General features: G+C 31.8%; 1 protein-coding gene across 38 annotated transcripts in view; it reads right to left on the bottom strand.

The window, feature by feature from the left end:
• Positions 1-23,869, bottom strand: part of LOC109387559 (regulating synaptic membrane exocytosis protein 1) — a 203,876-nt gene that overhangs the window by 77,022 nt on the left and 102,985 nt on the right. For 27 of the 38 annotated variants that reach the window (XM_019651565.1, XM_019651587.1, XM_019651546.1 and 24 more), the window contains 2 exons: positions 16,095-16,207; positions 10,137-10,303 (listed from right to left, as the gene is read on the bottom strand). The exons of 10 other annotated variants lie outside the window; for them this stretch is intronic. In XM_019651565.1, coding sequence (XP_019507110.1) covers positions 10,137-10,303; positions 16,095-16,207 — 280 coding nt within the window. Of the gene's footprint in view, positions 1-10,136; positions 10,304-16,094; positions 16,208-23,869 lie in introns of those variants that run through there. One more of the 38 variants, XM_019651584.1, reaches the window with a different exon arrangement.

Consider the following 23,869-nt stretch of genomic DNA (forward strand, 5'->3'; position numbering starts at 1 on the left):
TCCCCTCCTCAGCATCCAGCTCCTCATCTGCCTTCAGGACTTGGGAAGTGATATGCAAAGGAAGTTAAGTCCCAAAACAACAGGCAGGTTAAACTAATGCTCCGAACTCATGTGCTGGGAGTTGTCCTGGAGGAGTCTTGGTACCCAAGAAAAGTTCCTCCCACAATGGACATCTACGTAAAATTAAGCATCAGATCAGATTCCCAGGTAGAAGGTTATATGAATATTTTTATTGTCCTAGTAATTAAATGTAACTACAGCCTTGGCATAGGGCACAGCTGGGATCTAAGGAAGTGGTAGAGGCCCCAGTGAGTTTAATGCCCATGAATCCCGACTATTCCAAGGGAAAGGGCCTCTCTCAATTTTGCAGAGATTTCTAGTGTTAACATTACTCCATCATGCTCCAAAAGTACTATGTGGGTTATGTCTCATATCTCCCACTGTCATACTTTCAGAAAGGATAAAATATAAAACTCAAGAATATTGTTAACTGAAGAGCTTGGATTTAGATTCATACTAGGTAATACAAATAAGAAAAGGATAACAGAATAAAATGGATGAGTTAGCTAACATGACAAAGATTAACTAAAAATATAGTCCATGGATAAACCTATGAATATTTAGGTTTATCACAGTAGAGAGGGATTAATCTTACAGTAAGGGGGAAAAACATGAATAAATAATTTGTGGGTATTGGAAATGTTTTATATGTTTTGTTGAGGGTGGTTAAGATTTCAAAATTAAATTTCATAGTCATAAAAATATAAAACAGCAGTCAGTGAGAAAGCTGATGCTTTGGATTTTAGCTTTACATAGTTATCTCAGTATTTCACAACTGTCCACTATAGAGATGAAAGGTTACAGTTGATCAGATACATGCTAAGGTAGTAATAACATAACATTTTCTTTCACCTTCTAGATTCAATTGATAGATTGATAGAATTGATGTACCTCAAGAAAATGGTAGAAGTATAATTAGTTGTAAAAATATATCTTGTTGTTTGCTATAAAACCAATTGTTCTAAGCACAATAATCATCACTTAAATTATAATATTTAATGAGCACTAACTATATGTGTTGCAATGTGCTAAATATTTTAGGAAGTATAATTTTAAGATACAAATAGAAAGTATAACACGGAATTATAAAATATAAATAATTACTCTAAGTATAATAAGAGAGATTTTGGAAAATCTAAAAACTGATCTCAAGGTATGTCTGGATAGCAAGAGTTCTATGATAACAGTTGACGCCAACTCAGTCATTTTTTAACAGAGAAAAACATGATTTCGCCTAAACGTCAGTAAAACCATTTCACCGGTTCTCTCTGGAGTCAGGCTGTAGTATCTACCATTTATTTATTTCTCATCAGTTTGGCCGATGGGCAACACAAGGAAACCATGCCTTCTGTCCCCACTCTGTGCTTCCCTGGGTCCACACACCTATATTTCAGATGGAGGAGGATTGCTTAAAATTCACTGGGAAACTCTGGGCTTCACAGGTCTTATCATTTAAGCTATTTCAATGTCAAAATTACTTTTTCTATTTCTCCCTTCAAAAACTTACTAATTTTTAAAAATAGGTTTGTAGGGTCAACAACAACAACAAACCTATGAGCTTTAAGGTAAGAAAAGCCTAGATGCCACTGACAGCATCATCACTTGCTGTTTTTGGCCCTAGACAAGTTCTTTAAATCTCAGATACCCTATCATTAAAATAAAGAGAAGCACCTACTGAGAATGAAAATAATCTTTGTAAAATATATTCAATTGCAAAATAAATAGTAGCTACAAGTATTATTATAAACCCCATACCATACTGTCCATGAAATTCTAATCATTTGTAGTGCAGTCATCATTCGTCTAGGTGTAGTAATTATTTTGTATCAATGTATGGAATGTGAAGACCTATATTAAAGGGTTTTCTGTTTGTTTTCTTTTTCTTGTTTTTTGCTTGTTAGCAACCTGTACAGGGCATGCCTGCCAGTCATACTGCTCGCATTTGAATTTTTAGGGCCATATGTATTTGCTTCTATTCATCTTGACGTCATGGCATCCTCTCTCTGGTCCTGGCCATGGCTGACTGAACCAAAGACTGGCATCTGAGTTGAAGGCAGCCTCTAAGGGCAAGCTGGCAGCCTACACATTGTCCTGGCGCGGGGGCTCTGATTACAGAATGCTCTTGGATGACTACTGACCACTCCCGTTACCTTAGGCCTACCCATTCTCCCTCCTAAATTCCAACATCCTCTGAGTTCGCAGAATCTCTTCCTCTGTCTTAGCCGTAATCTACCTTTACATCTCACACTATTTCTCCATTCCCCAGCTTCTACTTCTCCTCACAACACCCATGCCCAGAGAAAGGGTATTTAATGTTGATAACCAGGGTTCATGCCTGGTGACCTTTAAAATAATTAGCTGCAGGCTGGCCGAGTGGCATGATGGTTAAGAACTGGATTGGGATGCCAGAGGGCCCTGGTTCGCATCCCACATTTGAGGGCCAGTGACACTGCCCTCTACAGCTAAGATGCTGAACAACAGCTCAACCTGGAGCTGGGCTGCCATGAGTCGCCGGCGACGGCGTAGGCTGCAGCCCCTGTGGCAGTGGGTTGGCATGGGCTACTGTATGTAGCCAGCAGCCAGCATGAGCGGCCAGCAGCCGCAGTGAGCGGTCGTCCAGAAGCCGGCGACTGATCTGCCTCGCCCGGGAAGAGCGCAATGATGGTGCCAACTTGGGCCAGTGAAGCAACGTCCTCCACAACTAGACTGAAGAACAAAAGGACAGCAACTTGTCTGTTCCCCTTCCCCCAATTCCCCACCGCTGTTCCTATCCCCCCAATTCCCCAATAAAAATCTTAAAAAAAAAACCCCAAAAAAACCCAATTAGCTGCCAATAGACATAATATTCCTACATGTATAATCTAGAGTCAGTTCTCCAATATGCAAATATAAACATAAACAAAGTATGTATGATGAATAGAAATTTAAAAAGCTATTAGAAATTTTCCATTATATATTTTTTGGCCTAAAAACCTAGTAAAAATTTGATGTCCTCTCAAAACAGTCATCCTCCTATGTGATAGCTATCCTTAATATAGCTCTAGTCTATGTGATAATTACAACACAAAAAAGACAAAAGGGTCACCTAAGGGGCCCTTGAAGTCGTCCTCATGTGCTGTCAAAATTATACAGCACTGAAGCAAACCTGTCAACATCTTAGCAACAAGAGTGACTTCTTATATGTGGGCCTGATCGCTTATGGAAGCAGCACACACTCACACCTGGCATGAATCCAAAAGGTGGTATTGTGGGGCATCAGTCATAACCTCAGAATAAGTACACTGTTTATCTCCTCTGTGACTAGTAAAGATCAGAACTAGAAACAAGTCCTGTACAGAAAAGCGGAATTTGAACTTTGGGGGCAGATTTTTCTCTCTTTCAAAACTACTCCCAGGGAATAAACTGGTTGCATTTCAAAGTTGCTTTAATATTGTCAGTTTACTTTAGGACTCATCACCTATGTTACTTTCCTTGCAATTAAAAGATGTATAAACTTTATGTACCTTCAGTGATCTGTTTGTTACACAGACGATACGCTGCTAGCAGTACGTAAGTTAATTTCTTGTATATTGTGGGGAAAATAATAATTAAGCAGGGAGAATTAAATTCTTATCTTATTTAACAGCAGAGTATTAAATTAAATGGCTAACTTCTTTCAGAATAATTAAATCAAATTGGAAAATTATAGTCACTTATACACAACCAAAATGTAATTTAGACAATATCATAAGTAGACTATGTGGATTACATAAATATACAAGTTATTAATATGGTTTGTTAACACTTTCAAGTTATTAACAAAAATTTATACACCTTGAATAAATTTTTCATATCCTCTTCCAAAGACACAAAGACTTAGTTTTCTGATTAAAGAAAATTTTCTAATTATAATTATCTATGCTTTCCATTAAACATGCTTTAAAAAGTATTTTAAATGTTAAAAATAATTTAATTCCATTCTTTTTTAAATCAAATTTATTGGGGTGGTATTGGTTAGTGAAATTGTATATGTTTCAAGTGTACATTTCTATACTATATCATATATATACTGCATTGTGTGTTGACCACCCAGAGTCAGTTCTCCTTCTGCCACCATATATTTGACCCCTTTTACCCTCTTCTACTATTCTAACAGAACAAATAAAGCTACAGGGAAGTAGATTTCTAGAAATAATGAAATGTTAAGACATATTTTTAAAACTCCATGAACACTGTATAATTATTTCCCCCCCCACAGATAGAAGTTATCTCTAAGATCTAAAATTATAAACAATCATTTCCACAAATAACCCATTTTTATAAAATATTCCAGGTTTCAATTAAATTTTGAACAGTTTATTATAACTGACCATTTTTATTGTCTATTATACATAAGTAAGCATTCATCTAATATTCTACTAACCGTCCCAGAATTGAACTAAACATATCTTAGTAAATCTGTAATGGATTGGCAGAGTAGAAAGGTGAACATAAAGTAGGCTGGAGCTATTTCAAATGGGACGAGTGTTGCTTCACTTCAAACTGTATTTTAAATGGTTTTCAAGGAGAACGTCACCAGGAAAAGTTAGTCACCTATCAAAAGCTCTGTGACTGACTATTACATGACTGTAGTGTCTTGTGTGCTACTTATATTTGCACAGGTCAAGCAGTATTTTGTGTCTGTTATGCATATGGCATGATATAATGATTTAGATATATGGCACATGTAGTCATATGGTATATTAGTAAGTATGGTATGGTAATTTTACCATAAAGGTAGAGTCTTTTTAAAGGGCACATGGCACATTTTTTGTATCTCTTTACAGCTTTAATCTAGTTACAGGAAATAATGGCGACAATGTCTCATCAATCTTGGACTATTAAAACTAAGAAGCTGCTATGAAAGAAGTCACAAGAAAATCACTGAAATATATTTTCTTTCTCAGATAGTCAATATCCAGGATCTTTCACTGTGTTCTGGTTCACTGTCTCCCATCATCAAATTTTCATAACATTTTCCTCTTTCTTTTTAGTTCTTTTGTAGATCTCAACAGACTTTGTTTTTCCATAGTACAGCAGGCAAGCATGTAAAATTAAGTGTGTATAGCTCGAAGAAAATTTCCTCATCCTCATCCAATCATATTAAATGTCAGCAGGCATAATAATAAATATATGAAATAAAAGTTTCATTAAGTTATTTTGAGTGATTAATATAGCAAATAATTTTGCAGTCAAGTATTTTTCAAATGTCATCCCAAAACATCCAAAGATTATTTTTAAATGTCTTGCTGAACTAAAGAACTATTGTGAAATATGGACATTTGAAATTTTCTGTAACATTTTTCAAATATAATTGCAATATCAAGATGGATTTTCCAGAGCATATTAACCTATGCATCTATTCTCAATCACAATTTAAGTTATCAAATAATCTAACTTTGTATTTTTAAATCACCAAATAAATATAAACATATTTCCATAAGTAAACATATATGCTTACTTATTATGCCTACTGACATCAAATGCCAAATTTTAGTAAACTTATGGCTGCAAGATTACTAGTTGTGTAAAGAAGATAACTTCTCTTAAAAATGCTTTCATATCTTTCAAACTATAAATGTAGAAAACAAAGATAATTGCATTTGAAATATTCTTTCAAAGGGGTGTGATAAAAAGACCAAAAACTATTTGCATCAAATTTTCTCTTCAAACTTGTTTATTAAAATACACCTAGCTGTAGAAAGCCAACCTTATAGATCCTGGGGAACATATGTTACAAATGTGAATGCTGTTGGAAAATTGTTGGTTTTGACAAAGCTTCTAACATTTTATAACATCCGAGAGAAATTATAGAATTATGCTTGCAATTTTCTTTTAAAGCTTGATTTTGTATAAAAACATCTGAAATTTCTCTGTCTGGAAAGAAATCTATATATGATAAAGATGCAAACAAAATTTCAGAACTGTACCATGAAAATTCAGCTCCTTTTTGGGATGACACTTTTAGATGTAAAAATAAACAGAGAATTCAGATGATTCAACATATTCTTTCTGGATTCTATTATATGTGCATTTTTTATTATCAATTATGCCATCTCTTTGCATATTTTGTAGTTGGATAGAAAAACATTCTTTGAAGAATATTTAAGCCAATACTTAAAATTGTAAGGCACATGCAGAACAAATCTGAAAAACTAAGACCCTCAAACCTTTATTGATGTTTATTATTTTGAAGTGTTGAGTTGATTTTGTGTTGTAAGAATCATCCTCTCAATTAAGTTATAGTTTTTAGTCCATGCCAATTTTTTAGAATAATTTTTAATTTATTATATCTACAAGCGGTTATTTACTTTAATACAAATGCTATGGTCTATTTTTTTCTACTATAGTTAGTTCCCCTGTATATATAAACTTTGAAAACATGAGATATGTTTTGAACTATTTTGAATGAACTATGGAGAATGCATCTTGAGGAAGGACTGTCCCTTTTCAATTCACACAGAACCATATGGTTTAGATAGTAGCATCCCTAAATGGACAAGGTATTTGTTGCATAATCATCTCAAACATAAAAGATTCAGGATATGACTCAAGAATCCCTAATATTCTTTAAAAATGATCTTTTAGAGATTGACTATCCAAACATATTTATATTTTTCAGTCTATAAACATGTTATAGGTGCTTAATTTTATTTATCCCCAAACAGGCCTTTTGAAACTAACTTTATTTATAGTCTTGTATTTTTTAGGCAGAAGGATAACAATTATCTAAAACAAATTTTCTGAAGCTGTACTCAAGAACTCTGCATAATATTATAATAATAGATATCTCTATGAAAAAAGCATTCCAGAATGAAAAAACTGATATATACTGCAATAAACAATAAACCTTACAAACAATTATGTGTACCATGAATCATTAACAAGAAAATGTAGTAAGCAGTGTCTGGAAAACACCAGTCTATACATTATACAGAAGGTTGTGCGCTGCTTATTTCAACATTTTCTTGGTTCATAATATACTTGGATAGAGGAAATCAAAACCACGCATGGTATTTTAAGTGCCTACATGCTATGGTATTAAACGATATGGATAAGATCATTTCATGTGGTTTCTTTCTATAGTCCTTTATGAGAACACAGGGTACTTGGTTGACTTTCAGGATACTGAACACTATCTTTGGTGAATGCTGTAATATCTTCAAAATCCTTTTATTTATTTCCAGAATAAAATTCATCCCAGGCAATGTATAATAAAATACTTCTTGTGTCATAGGATTGATTTGAGTCAGGACATACAAGTATACAGGGAACCAGAATATAAAAATAGGTTTTAAACTCTTAAATAGATCATCATCTCCTTGAGTATGTGGCCTAGGTATTAATGTTAATGTAGTCTTGGAAAGCAACGAAGTCCTTACATAGAGTAGGAACTCAAAACTTTCCTGCTGCTTATTATGGCATATAAATATATTCTATCGTAATTGATCAGACTTGTCCATCTTTTAACCATGAACCTGAATTTGAAAACCTATGCAGATGTTAGCTACTAAAAAGGCAAAAAGAAAGTGCTGAGAAGCAGTAATATATTGAGAACCACCAATTCTCACAGAGTTAGCTATGAGAACAGAAAATACGAATTTAAGGATGAGGGACCTTCAACATTTGTTCCACCTCAGTGAGACACAGCATTTTTATACGGATGCCATTTTTTTCCCTGTTTTTTGTTGTTTTGGTTTTTCCTCATTCCAAACCCTCCTCTCAGGTTTTTAACCACAGCGTTGATGCTGGATGCAAAATGTGTGTGTGTGTGTGTGTGTGTGTGTGTGTGTGTGTGTGTGTGTGTGTGTGTGTGTACACACACGTTTGCGTGTGAGGATATGTAGTATATAAGGAGAAGAATGTACATGAAAAGATAACTAGATTCTGAATGTCAGGAGAAAGATCTGCTCTTTCTCATACCTCATTTTTTCCTCTCTATTCCTCCTAAGTATTCTAAGAAATCAAATATGTACCACATATAGAGAATCACTGACCGAATGCACAACAGGACTAAAAGAAAAATAGCTTGTTAGCTTAAGGGGAAACTTGTTTAGCCATTAGCTTTAGTGCCTAAACTTACATAATCCGGTTATATAAAAAATAACTCTCAGATTATACGTGTTTTAACTACAGAGAAGGAAAAGGGAAGATGAACACTGAGAAATGCCCTGACAAAATGGATTTTTCATTAAGAAATTGATTTGTATCCTTTTTAGGTTTACCCATCTCAACACCACCTTCACTAAATAAAAGTCATATGAATCAAGGAGGCAAAGAATCTATCTTTTGCTTCTTTTCACGATATAGCTATAATTAGTGCTGACTTCTTAAATGGCATTTTCCCACATTGGCTCCAATACACTAACTTTTTCTTTTCCGGTCCCCTTTGCACGAAATCATAGTCCCTGGTTGTTGATCTGCCTAATGTTTCTCTCTTCTTTGATTTTTCTCCTCAAAATCACGTAGCCAATTTTCCCCAAAGATAAATTTTTGAAGAATCTTCTTCTCTTGAAATTTCAAGAAAATGACAATGGACCCACAATTATTCTTCCAATTGGTTAGTAATTTGAATTCTATGAACTAGTAATAATTTATAGCATAGGACTCAAGGTATTTGGCTCTACTGTGAACATAAAGTAAAATTTATGGTTTTATAATAATTTAGTAAATTGTTTTTAGTTATTAAAAGTGACAAAGTCCTTGCGTAAGCCCTATTTATTGATATTTTTGGCTAAACTGAATAGGTTTTGAAATATAATAATTTACTAGTATTTCAATAAAAAAGGAATCTATTAGAAAAATTTTCACCCTTGAGCTTAAGCAACTCAATACGGCTACATTCTTTAGCTCTTCTAATTTTCTTAAATTTTAGAGAACTTAATATTCTGTTAGGACCAGATTCTGAGAACATCAGAAATAAAGATAAAACATGTTCTATTAATATCTTAAGTTGCATGTGGATTATCAGAGCGTGACACTGTTAATTAACAGTAAGATAATTACTCTTTTCTTCAACAGATGGGCTAGGTGCAGGAAAATCCAGGAAGAAGGACTGCTTATGATACATTTTATTGTACGTCATGAAAATGTGTGATAGCTGACTTTTAGAGTATTAGAAATGCAATTGCTCCTATTTTAAACATTTATATTTCTTGGGTATTTCATCACCCCCAAAATTCCATCCATGAAACTTCTATTTCTGGAAACTAGTTAAGAACAAGTATAAAATTACTGCTGTACTTAAAGTGGTACATTAAGTAAATGTTCCTGAGGTCTCTTGCCTTTTGGCAGGGCATTTTGCCTTGTAAGAACAAAAGAATACTATTGGTGATTTAAAAAACATGTACATTTCTTACAGGTCGCATAATGTAAACGAGGGTGTGTATTTTGTTATCATATCCACTCAATTCTACCCTGAAAGTTGATCAAGTGCTATGGGATTAAAGAAGAGACTGGCAAACTACAGCTCACAGAGACAGCCAACTTCCGGTCTTTGGTAAATAAAATTTTACTGGAATCTAGCCATGCTCATTTGTTTACATAGATTTCACACTACAACACTGTCGAGTAGATGTGACAGACGCTGTCCTGAATCCCCTGAAATATTTCCTAGCTGGCTCTTTACAGAAAAAACTTTCTGACACTGGACTAAACAACACTCTGTGGATTTAATCATATTAGAAAGAAACTCCTGCAAATGTGACTGAGCAATCCCTAAAATTATGGCTATGGATATCAGCTATGTCTGATAATAGACAGTACCAAACTATCTATTGGCGATATACTACACAATAGTTAAACGTTCAAACCGCTCCAGTCCCAGTTATTTTAACGAAAAAGTACTATTTCTGTTTTCTATTAATTGATCTAAACTGTATTTAGGTCAATTAATAGAAAATTAATTATTCACCAAGCTATTAGGACAGTGCAAAAGTAACTACAGTTTAAAATGTTAAAAATTGCAAAAACCGTAATTATTTGTGCACCTACCCAGTAGTTGCAGTTTTACATCATGGATAAAGACCTAATTTATATAAACAGTATTGCCCACTCACCTGATTCGACCCCTGGGGCGCTCAGACTGCTCTGACATAAAGCTTGTGCTGCTGAGGCGTGAGGCACTGCTGGTTCTGGAAATGGCGGACACATCACTGACATCACTATCTGATGATTTGGCAGAGACGTTATCACAGCTTCTGTACTGATCTTTATGTATGTTATACTAAAGATTAAAAACAAGAAAGTGTGAGCTCCATCATCAGATCATGGGAAAAAGAGACATACATGGTGAGGTTAATGACTAGTCAACATCAAATAAAAGTGTACCTTCATAAAAGTAGGTGTGGAATCTAAAACAATCAAAATGCTAATAAAATATGCAATTTCCAATGCAAAAATCCTACATCCTTTGAAGGATAAGATGCTGTTTATGGAGACTGAAGTATAAATTAAACACACAAAGTAAATGCTTGGGTGAAAAATTCATTAATTACTTGCACATACTCAAAATTTTATTATTTACTTTTTTCTAGTACACAAGTTTTCACTTTTCTTGTGTTTTCATTATTGCCTACTTTATTCACCTTCTACTCCCTCCTAGACTGCTTCCATTTGTCGGTGCTTCTTGATTCTTCCTAAAACTATTCAATTTACCTACCATTGTCTTTATTCTAAGACATTACTTTCCTTCAAATTTCTTTAAAAAAATATATGCTTTCACAAAAAAGGGTTAATAATAAAGCTAAGGGGCTGTGCCAAAGATTAGTAAAGCAATGGCAGCAAAGAGTGGACTTTGGCTTTAAACTTCCTATTATGGTTTACTTAGACATTTTTAGATTTAAACTACCGACTCAGTGTTGAAAGTAAACACTGGGATTCCTATTAAAATTTCAATATACACTATATCTTTTATTTAAATGTCTTTAAATTTGTCTTTGGTATTCATTACTTAAGATTTTAGAAATCATTAGGTAAAAGAATAAAACATGTAAAGCTGTCACAGTAGTTAAGTCACTCTTCTTTTTGCTTCACTGTCTATGGTAACTGATTTTAAAATTATATATAATTTTATGTGAGTGACTCTTAGGTACTGGAAGACAACCTTTAATATAAAAGAAGATATAACTAAAAGAAACACATGGCTAAACTTTGAGTATTTAAGCTTCTTATTAAGCAACTGAATTTAGATTTATGTGTCAAGGTGTGAAAATATCAAATCTTCATTAAAACTGTAGAAAAACTCATTCATCCCCAGATGCTCAATGTTAGATGAGTTTTAATGGATCTAAAATAATCCATTCTATTTCTAAAAATTTGTATAAACAATTGTCTTGCTGAAGTATGCTAAATAAACTGATGCTAAAATCTGGATCTGGATATACAAAAAGAAGTATAATACAATATTTTTTTTAAAAAATCCTAGAGAAGAGAATGTTTATTTAATAAGCCCTCTGGTGAGAGTAGTTCAAGCTTAAGGTATTTAAATGTTTTAATTCTTCATCTCTCATATGTATGTATTGGGTAAAGAGTTTTATATCAAGCATGAAAACAATTCCAATACAGAATATCTATAAAGTTATATTTCCAAAGAATTTTTTCATAATTGCATGATTTTTTTGAAAGCCATGATTTTTTCAAAAGGAAATTCCTATGTTATGCCCAGAACTGAGCTATTTATACAGCTTCATGTATGATTTAAAATTAACATGTTTTAAGATAATGTACTCAAAGTAATGTGATAGTATTTTATCAACATAATAATTTATCTGTTGTATCTGATAGCATGATCCTGACTGACATGCTTTAATGCAGTCAGAACTGTTTTTCACTTATAGAGCAGGTGTGAGAAAACCTTAATATGCTCACATAGTAAATCCTAAATATAATAGTGTTACTGGGGTGCAAGCATAACGCCTATATTACTTGTTTTTTAAACTATTTTACTAAGTAGATATATTATAATTATTACATTTCCAAGCATATTAACAAATAGCTTGTCTGTGACAGAACATGAAAAGAATTTACCCAGCAGAAGATGGCACTGTGTTGACACCCAGAACAAATGCTCCCCTTATTTGACAAATGTCAGTAATAATAGTGTAGTGTAGACTAGAGCATAAGGAGATGTGAGTGTACATGGAACTATTTCTCCAACTAAAAAACTTCCTTTTCTATAAGCCATCTCTTCCTCAACCTTTTTGTATTTAGACTTTGGCTATTCTACCAAAGAGATAAAACAAGGGATTTTAAAAGACTGTATGTCATATTAAATTTTTCTATATTGGAGTAAAGAATGATCCATAATTCTGACAAGAGATCACAGTTTTCTTTTTACACTGGTTATTTGAAGGAAATGAAAGCCTTCTATATTCACTTCTTACGACTACATTTACTTATTTTCAAAACCTGTTAAAAGTTTAAATAATCACTTTGGCTTTTTATCAAGCACAATTTGTTAAATTTCCCATTTAACAACTAAAGATTTTAATGTAAATACATTAATTATATTTTGAGAAACATAATATCCTCAGGAGGAATGTATACTGATCAGACAGTAGGAAAATTAATGTAGAGGAAGCTCTAATTATAGGGCTGCTATTTTTATAAGTAATAATAAACACTCAGCAGCTACCTACAATGCCCATCACATCAATCCTGGTTGCTGTTCCTGGGTTACAGAAACATAAGCACTCTAAAATGTGAGTGCCTAAATGCAAATTCACTCTCCGATTATGAATTTCACCCCATCGTTAAGGCATGCGACTCTGCATAACATCAATGAAAAAATACTAGGGTGGCACATTTCAGGGATACCAAAGTAATTTTGTGTTCTGTTTTCAAAAGCAAAGTTAGTGTTAATTCTTTATTCAGGATGGATATTAGGGTCATTCGATCTTCCAAAGGAGGTGCTAGGTTTGAAACATCTGAGGATTTATACTATATTTGTATATAATTCTTTGCCCTGAAAATAATTTAGTTCTACTGGTGTTTGGTTAAAATGTTTTGAGAATGGTTAACTAATTTCTAATTTGGCAGAATTTCAACTAAGGTATACTGCTTTATCCAAAATGTCAAATAATTTAAGACACTAAAAAGAATAAAAGAATAAGGTTAAAAAATAAAATGTATATTCAATTTATAATAGTGGTTAAAATATGAATAAAATATATTTTTATAAATTATAAAAAGGTTGGAGTAAATGGATAAAAAATGGAAAAGATAATTTCTTAGTATATGAGAGAGATTTGAGTTAACTGAAATGGCTACTGGAAACTATTTAAAAATTTTATTGTAAGCATTAAGCCATAATATGAATTTAGAATTGTGAAGAGTATTTATCTTTTACTTGACATATAAAATAAAAGGCTAATTATTTGTTATTTTATCATATACATTTTTCCTATCTTATACTCTTAAAAGTTTTTTAAAGATAACCATATCTTTGAGCTCATATTTATTGATAATTTATAATCATTCTATATATGTGATATTGTATCAATTTATGCAGTAAGAACAGTAATATCTTTGAAAGTAATTTTTTAAAATATTCAAATGCAATGAGAGAAAAAAAGAAAAAGGATGCCTGTGCATAGGAGGGAGGAAAAAAATTAAATTATATGCAAATTAAAAGCCAGAACCTCTGAATCAACTGGAGTACAGCATACATTTCAATGATATAACAAGCAGAAGAAAGTGGTACTTAAGTTTCCAATCAGGACTTCTAGGGCTTATCATTCTACAGAAAGCCTTTATTAATTATGGTAAATCATCTGTCTCCTTTCTTCTGAGGCTCAGTTTTCATAAATTTGGTAAGTAAGAGAGCTGGAATAGAAGATTCTTTTGAGGAGCTTTTAAGTTCTATATTTCCATGAGCCAGAGAATTTGGAATTTCTCAAGCAAGATAAACCTAGTTGTGATTTATTATGAATATAAGTGTCAATGGTGATTTAGACTTCAATGGCACTTCATTGTGTAGATTTTTTTTTAGATTGACTAATTAATGATTAGAGTCCTAGTTCAGAATCATCCAGAAAGGCTTTTAATATTTCACTCTGATTCTTTCTTTTTGTATCTCTTTCCTGTGTCCTGTATCTCCCCTGGCTGTCTATTTGATCTCATCCTTTGACATAATACTAAGACACGGATAAAGTATTTTCAGCTTTAATGATATATTTCCAGTTTAAAGAACCTTTTCAAATAACTGCATCCAACTGTGGAGGAAGAAATCCTTCTAATTCATTCTGCATTTGTAGTAAAAGAAAACAAAAAGGATGATATCCATAAAGCAGACAGACAAATCAGCTATTAAGAGATAATACCATTGAGAATAAACCAAAAAGAAGATACGTAGAGCTAGCATCAGCAACTCTATGAGACATCAAGATATTTTGTTGCTGATTTTTATTTTTTGTTTTTTGTTTTGTTGCTTTACTAATTTTCATTTTTAAAATGCTGTTTCAGAGTCCTGGGGAATTGGGCCACACTGAATCACAGGGACTATAAGCATTGCCTCAGCTGGAAATCCTTTTGCAGCTGTTCTAAGATGCAAAGTGATGAACTGCATGTAATACACATGACTGTAGAAGTCTGGTGACAAATCATACTTTGTAACCACCTCTATTTTTTGTGCCAGTCTCTGAATACAGGGCTATATAATGAACAACCTAAACTACTTAAAAATAAGTAGGTTTTTTCACCCTGTCTCCCACCCTCGTTCTCTCTAGCCACCATCAGTTTGTTCTCTGTATCTATGAGTCTGTTTCTGTTTTGTTTGTTCATTTGTTTATTGTTTTTTAGATCCCACATATAAGTGAAATCATATGGTATTCGTCCTTCTATGTCTGACTTATTTTAGTTAGCATAATGCCCTCTAGGTCTATCCATGTTGTCACAAATGGCAAGATTTCATTCTTTTTTTATGGTTAATAGTCCATTGCATATATGTACCACATTCTTCTTTATCCATTCATCTATCGATGGACACTGGGGCTGTTCCACATCTTGGCTATCGTAAATAATGCTGCAATGAACATATCGGTGCACACATCTTTTTGTGGACTACAGTCAGTAATATCGTAATGTCTTCGTGTGGTATCAGATGGTTACTAGACTTATTGTGGTGATCACTTTGCTACGCATTTAAATATTGAATAACTATGTTGCACACCTGAAAGTAATATAATATTGTATGTTAACTATATTTTAATAATTATTAGTAGGTTCATATCTCAAGCTAATAGTATTTAGTATAGTTTAATTTAATTTTGAATTTCTAAAAGGTCATTACTTCCAAAAGGGCTTCTTGACGCCAAGTTATAACATAGGTTGTTCTGTAATCATTGCTGTCACTTTTGTAGTATTCTAAAATAAAGATTTTCAAATAAGCCAGATAATATATGTATTTCATGAAGTATAAAATTCTGTGCGCACTTTAATTAAAATGATTACGTTAGCAGTTTATAAAATCTTCAGTGTATACTTATAAAATAATGTTGAAATATAAATTAAATGTTTATTGGCACAATTTGTGTGCATTTCAGTTTCTAGGAGTTAGAAATTAGTTACTTTTCTTACTAAAGACAGATCAATAAGAAAGCTTACATCATATAATTTTTCATTCGGTAATAAACCTCAATTATAAATATCAACCTAAAATAGTATTAAGACTATAAATCTATAACTTAATATTATAAATGTAATATTAAATGATATTCAAGCAATAAAATGGTTTTATATGCCTTGCTTATTTATGTGAATTTGACTATCGACAATCGATAATTTAATGACTTTAATATCAAGTATTTACATTTTCTTTTTATAAGAAAAAATCCAAGTTAATAAATAGTATTTTAATAAAGCTGTGTCTTGGGAAAATCTCAAGAAGGGAGAGGTTATGATGCAAGACAATCATTTGAAGAACTTCTCTCATATAACTTGGTGTTCGCTAGTTCTACCTGGTACATACACTGCACAATTATAAAAGGGTGACTATCAGTGGGTACTACTAGTTTTACCTTGGAATATTGCTCGCGATCAAGTTCTTGACTAGAACCAGACCCTGTTGTCTGCTTAAATCGATGCACTTTCATTTTCATCTGTCTTGTTCGCTCCTCCACTACTAAGCTTGCTGCAAAAACACACAATGAAAGCCTATTAAAACATGTGAAGCACCTTTTAGAAACTGAATGGTTTACGATTTTAATGCTTCTGATATGACCTCAATTAAATGAAGTTTAGAAATAACATATGATTAGTAAATTAAACAAAATGCAGAAAATACAATGCCAGTAACTGTTAATCTAAAGATGAATGTGACTCAACTCACACAGAATGGGGAACATACATGTTAGTAACAAAAGTACCCTATTTCTACATCTGGTATGAAACATTTCAATTCCATTTATAAATAATTATGTGAAACCAAATCTAATTGTGAAAATGTTTTATATTTAATCAACTGGTTGTTGCATGTACATATATAGAGAAAATAAATATGCATAGTGAACACATCACACATATATGCACATGTTTACATGCATGCACACACCCACTTAACATCCTCAGCTAAGTCACCTGAAATCTGTTTTCATTGATAAGAACCTGTGAGGCATTCTTATTAATCATTAATTTATACTAGTAGCTTTTCTTGAATATTTGCCAGTCTTAAAAATGGACTTACTAAGAGAAAAGGTAAGTTTGCTATTTCTGATGGCTACGTCTGACAACATATAAAAAAATTCATAAATTTTGAAAATGTTTTATAAAAATTTTAGCTCTTTAGTTTATAATATGTAAAGAAACATATCCCATTTAAACCTTTATTAATAATCTCCTAAGTAGCAGGTGTGACTGTTTAGATGGGAAGAATTACAGCCTTCAATAAAATGTCTGTTATTTTAAGTCAGAATCCATCATAAGTGGCTTAGCTTCAAGACCATGCCTTTAATTTTTACATTTTTACAAATAAAGGGGGAAAAAGAGCTAAGGGTACAATTGTGTGCAGAGCAAACTCTTCAAAATATATACCTGTGTGGTCTGAGGCCTATGTTTACTTTTTACAACTTATCTTTTGCAACTTCCCAGACTATTCAACCTCTTCAACAAGTGCTAAGATTTATTTCTAAGTTGTGTATATTCACACATATACAAAAAAAAAAATCTGATTAACGTATTGGGGTGTCTGCCAAGAGGTCCTAATGATCTAAAGGATAATGAAAATGTTTATAGATCTGACTGACTAGGTTGTTGATTTCATCTCTTACAAGAAGTTTATAAAGATATTGCTGACAAATGATTAAACATGGGCCTATCATCCTTGACAAAAGACACAGACACCCATTTTAAAAATTAAGTAAATATGTAGCTTTTATTCTGTGTTCAAGTCCAAGAAATACAGTTTAAAATTTATGGCTAAATGTTATAATCATAGTTTTAGAACCAATTATTTGATGTTTAGCTTTTGTTTAAATTCAGTAAATTAGATAGAAAGTCTCAATCCCTAACATCACAGTTATGTGAATTAAGCAATGACACATGCTTGACTTGAAAATGTTGATTTCAGAGACGGTAAACGATGATTATTAATGATTAAAGGATAGTTCAATGGAGATCTTGAGAAAAGCTGTTCAGAAATTTATTAATTACTTGATCATGTATAAGGAGTCCTAATGAGCACTATAAAGCAAAATGTTACTTGAGAGTAATTAGGAATTGATACGGTGTTATTAAAAATATGAGTTATATTTAGAAAAAACCATATGCAACATAAGAAAACGTACAAATATCTTTTCTCTGTCTTCTGCCTGTGGGCATTTGCACTTTCTTTGAGCTTTGAGAAAGTCAAATGAACTGTAATCAGTTGTACTTTATAATTAAAGCTTAAAGCAATTCAAAGCAATCTCCACTCGGGATAAAAGCAGGTTTAAATGATATTAGCTTAATGTTCTCACTAAATGGTATTAACTTTATTTTAAGAAGTTTTTGACATTGATGAGCCCATAGCTTTGCAACCTTCACTTTAAGTGCCATGGTACTTCTTAGGGAAGAGCCTAACTTGACACTGAAAGGATTATTTTCAGACTGACCTGACAGCAGTCTGAAACAGTTCTGGTTACTTAATCTTGCCAGGCTTACATCCTGTTTCTCTAAAGAGGATTACTTAGTTTATGACATGGCTGCATTTAAATCTTTACCTTGCAAAATTCAAAACTAAATCACAAGATGACAATGGTAGCCTAACTAAAATAAATCCAAAAATGGTTTTAACTCTCTTCGCTTTTACTTTCCAAAAAAATTAATATATTATCTTTGTTCTTAAGGAAGTGAAAGTTCACGTCTCTTAATCTGTCAAATAAAGAAACTCTCTAAACTAATACTGACACAAAATCATGAATAGACCCCTTTGACTGTACAGCAAAACTGTAGTTGCGCTTCTATCCTCATTACTTGCTCTCAGATTCTAAGAAAAGAAGCAAAATGCAAACAGCTAAACATTTATTTACTTATATCAAAAAGTCAGATAATTGCATATAGTTCATTTTTTAGTACTTCTCATTTATTACCTGATGATATGTAGGATAGTGTGTGTTCTGAAATAATAGTTTATACAAGTTTTCATGTTTCTGTAAAAGTTTTTTTCATAAACATCAATGAAGAACCTTCAGTGTGAATTTGGAAATTTTTAAACTTTTCTACAGATTTTGCTTATTCTGTATTTTATTTTTCAATTCTATATTGTGGAATAAAATGACATTTATTTTCTGGGTTATTGGTGTGTCAATATAAGTAGTAGGACAAATTTATGAACTAAAGTAGAATATTTATCACAAATTTGAACTAGAAGGTATGAGTCCATTAATGTACATGATTTATACAGAGAATAATACTTAATGATCATTAAAGGTGAACTGAACCCTTGGAATATGATTACCTGTTGAGTATCTCACTATAAGTAAAATTAACTACAGCCCGGAGAGCTGAAATATCTTACTTCAAAAAGCATGATTACTGACAATTTAAGAAATTTATATTATTTTAACAATTTAATGCCAACAGCAAACTTAAAATATATTATGGAATAACATATTTTCCAAGACCCCCACAAATCCTAGAATTAAATTCACATTTGAGGAACATCCTGAATGTTGGCAGTATTATAAACTAACAAAATCAACAAAATACCACTTGCTATTCCTTTTCAAAGAGATTAAAACCACCGCATTGTATTTCTGAAGCTGATGTTGAATAATATAGTATGTCAACTATAATTATATATATACATATAGTCTCGGGACATGGAGTAGAGAGTGGGAATGGAATCAATGGAATTGTAATAGATAAGCATGATATCGGGGGTGTGAGGGCAATAGGTGGGGGGAGGGGGTTGTTACTTTGTGAGGGTGAAAAGGGTAACTATTGCATTGTTCTGTACACCTGAAACTAACAATAAAAAAAATAAATTAAAAAAAAAATTAGGGGAATTTTATTATTTTTTAAAATTTTGAAACAGCCACATAACAGTTAAATAAGTCCTCTCATCTTCTACTACAGACATTATTATCATGTAATTTCATTTAGTCTTTTAATTAAAATATAGCTTACATATATAGTACAGTCAAAAGATAAGGATGTGAATTAAAGTCTATTTTGGCTACAAACTGTGTGATAATAATGTAAGAATTCATCTCCCTGAGGTATAATTAACATTGCAATTTCATTAAAAAAGTGTTTTTCAAGTTGGAATTTTTCACTATACTTTCTATAAGCTGAACAAATTGTCTTTTTAAAAGCAGATATTTACCTAAAAAATACTTATTGAAAATAACTCATTTTCTTTATAGATCAATTTTACTCTACATACATTGTTATTTCTAAACTCTGGCATTTTTATCAGATAAATCTACATATGTCAAAAATCAATATTACATTTAAGGAAGTATAAAACTGGAGGTCATTTTTAGGGGTTAAATTAAAGCCATACTTATGAAATCATTTTTTGTCTTCAAAACTCAAAAGAATAGCATGCAAGGTGAGAAAAACAAACACAATTTTAAAAGTCTGTAAGTTATTACAATTTCCTAATGAAAGGTATTAGATAGCATTAAAAGTAAAGACAGATTAAAATAATTCCTTTTTTCATATCATATGCTTTGCTATAAATTCTTTATCTATTGTTATGGTTGATCTTTGACGAATTTAAGAACAAGGTGAATTCACTTGTAAATGCTGTTTGTGCCTACATGGAATTTTCTCTATTTCTTTCATAAGATTATTACAGAATTCAATGACTTAAAAAAAAATCTTAAGGATCTTTAATAAATTTTCCTTAACCCATCACAGAAAAATTACTATGGAATTACCTCCTTCAAAGAGAATATAAATTATCTGGAAAACGCCTTTGACTTACCAGTCATTTGCAATTTGTTTTAAAATATTATCAATATCACATAATAGCTATGTGTAATTTAAGATCATTATAATTTAAAATTTAAACTTTCATAAATATATTAAAATATTATTTTTGAATTTACAATTACATAAATGAATCTGATCTTCAAATTCCTTAAATGTTTCATAATTCTCCCTATGCCTCTAGAAATAAATATGAATTTGAAATTTCAAATGTTTGTTTATAGGCAAAAAAACCATATGATATATTGTTAAAGTTTCTAATATTTTCAAGTATTTTAAGTGAAATATGAGTGTAAAAGAAAACAGAAACAAAAATTTCTATGTTGTTAAGTATATTAAAGTAAAAAGATGATGAGTATTTATTTTGTAACATTAGCTAGTACATGTGTCAAAGTGATACATGACAATATCTGGGCAGGGTAAGCTTGTCTAGTTAACACAATGTGCTATCACACTGTGTGAACAGAAAAATTAGTGCTTCTGCTTCCTTGCTGTACAGCAATACAATGAAGAGTTTGGTGATACAGCCCCACTGTTGCTCCAATGAGTGCCACAGAAAGGGCACTGATAAATGATCACATATCTGGAAACTGTCAGGAAGAATGAAACATATGAATGAATGCCTCAGTTATTGACAGCACTGAAAAAAAACCCCTCTGAAGCATTTTATTTTAAAAAAATCACTGACAGTGGGAACTCAAATACAAGAAACAACAACATATGTGAAACATAGAGATTAAAAAAAAGTAATAAAAGATAAAAAAATTTAGCTAATTGAGTATGTAATCACTATACATACACTATACATACAATACAAAGTTTGAATAGAAAGATAGATGGTTTGATATTTGAGAATTCAAAATGTAATACTAGTCTCTATTCACAATTTTTTAGACTTTAGAGGAATATGAATTATTAAGATGGACATTCTCCATGCACCTGGACGTAATGTGACAACATGGTAAAAACCCAAACTGGGAATGACTAGGCATGGATTACAGTCTTAATCCCATCACCAGTTATTAGTTCATCAGTTCTGCCTTGATCAATTTCTGATATCTCTGTCCTCTATGGAGTTTTTATTTGTAAAGTGAAGAGAAGAGGTTGCTTAGAGTATCCTGTTGTGGCTGTAGTCTATGATTTTAATATTAGAAAAGTTTTTTTATTTTTCATTTTCAAAAATATGGAAAATTATGACTTTCTCTATTACCTAATTTCTAGCATTTTTTAATTTGCCAATTTACAAACACTATGTATGTTAAGGGAGAACATAGTCACCACTATAGTTTACATTATTCTTATCTTTGTTTTCAATTAAAATATATAATGTATTTTTTGCATGTTCATCCTTATTTTGGGAGTCATACAACTGTAATAAGTAACGTTGACATAATACTTAGGTACTCTCTACCCCTCCAAACACATATACCATACATGTACATAAAAATTAAGTATTTAAAATATTTGACTATAGAAATGTCCAAGCTCTGGGTCACTTTCCTAGAATAAAATGCACTTCGATTTGCAAGGGCAGAAATGTACCAAATTCTGCCAAATTCCCTCATACCTTTTTTATGGTTTTTTTTGGATGCTAAGGATGATGCTATAATAATATAAACAAGAAAAAAATAAAGATAACATCCACCTAGCATGGGAAACATAAAATGCAACAAGTAAATAACACACACTAAGTGGAAATAACACACTGTTTTTAAGGGCTTTTAATGACAATAACCTCAGTATTGGTATAGACACGCCTGCTTATGAGGCACTTCTTCAAATATCCTTGTGAGGAGCAGACCATGTAATTAAGGTTTCTCTGGAAAAATAACAAAATCGCTCCCTGGGGTCATGTTGTTTATCCCAAGTAATCTCTGATGTTTATCCATAATTTTTTATTATTCAAATTACACTGATGTTAATGGAATCTATCTTGAAAGGCTTGATGTGGCATAAAAGCTAAATTCAATATCAAATTTTTGACAGTCTTTTCCCGTTTTCTGTAAAATTTGTAAAAAATATTATAATATTTAGGGGACATATACACCTTTAGAGGCACCAAAAAAAAATCAAAACGTCTACCCATGGTTAGACATCTGTCTGTCTCCTATTTTCCTCAGCATTTTCCCCACACACCCTGGGAAGAAAGGAGTAACAATGCATTATTATCTCAATGGGGCATTTCTTGCAAGTTGAGGTTTGGTTGATTTAAGTGTTAAATATTTTGAAATTTTAAAAGCCGGTAATGCTATTAGAAATAACCACTTTTGAATCAGCAGAATGGAAAAATAGAGTGAAAACCAATAATTCTGAATTGTTTTATATAAGTTGCTTCACCCTCTATGCCTCTAAAGTTTAATGAGAAAACCAGAATGGCTATATTTATGGATTGTGGTAAAAAAGAAGTGGATAAACACTTTTACTAATGGAGCTCTAAATATTTATGAATAAACATTAATAAACACTCATAATAAGTGTTCAGGAAAAGCATTGCCCTGGAAGATCAAGAAATCTGAACCTTTGAAATCTTAACATACAATAACAGTAAATGAATCACCTGGCTTAATATGAATCTAATAAATATGCATTTAATAAAAATGTAAATAAAATTGAAATCCTTTTCTATGTAATGACAGTAAAAATAGTTCAGTCCAAATGATTATTAATAGTGATTAATGCTGATTTCAATATACAAAGTAGCTTACTTATTCTAGCAAAAGTCAACTTACATATTTGTTCCTATAATGTTTCACAACCATGGTATACTACTAAAATAAGTATGGTAATATCATTTACACAATAACTAATGTAACAGAAATTATTAAAATAATGTTTTTCACTTTTTTTTATGAACTGCAATCTAAATGAGGTTAATACTAATTGTTCCATAACAATTATATTTTTGTATGACTTAGCATTCAAACTGTTCTTGCCAATATTTAAAGACGGAAAGTACGGGTAATTTAAATAAAATTTTAACAGAAACCTGTACTTTAAAATATACCTGACTATAGACAATTCTTAAATATCCCCTATTACCTCTTTACAACTATTATTACAAATTTTATTAGTGAAACAGGAAAACAAAAAGCAACAAATGCTATTAACTCTTTGTTCCTGTTCAAATCACTTAATCACTTGAAATCTAATGTCTTTTTATTCCCTGTGTATGTAAATTACACATTTTTTATGATAAAGAAAATTCGTATTTGTAGAAAAGATGTGTTTTGTTATAATTCATAATTGCTTCTAAAAGCCAAAACTTAATGCATTTAAGAAATATTATCTAGGGCCGGCCGAGTGGCGCGATGGTTAAGAACTCGCTTGGGATGCCAGAGGGCCCTGGTTCGGATCCCACATATGAGGGCCAGTGACACTG

This window comes from Hipposideros armiger, unplaced genomic scaffold (assembly GCF_001890085.2).
Source record: "Hipposideros armiger isolate ML-2016 unplaced genomic scaffold, ASM189008v1 scaffold_162, whole genome shotgun sequence".
Taxonomy (NCBI): domain Eukaryota; kingdom Metazoa; phylum Chordata; class Mammalia; order Chiroptera; family Hipposideridae; genus Hipposideros; species Hipposideros armiger.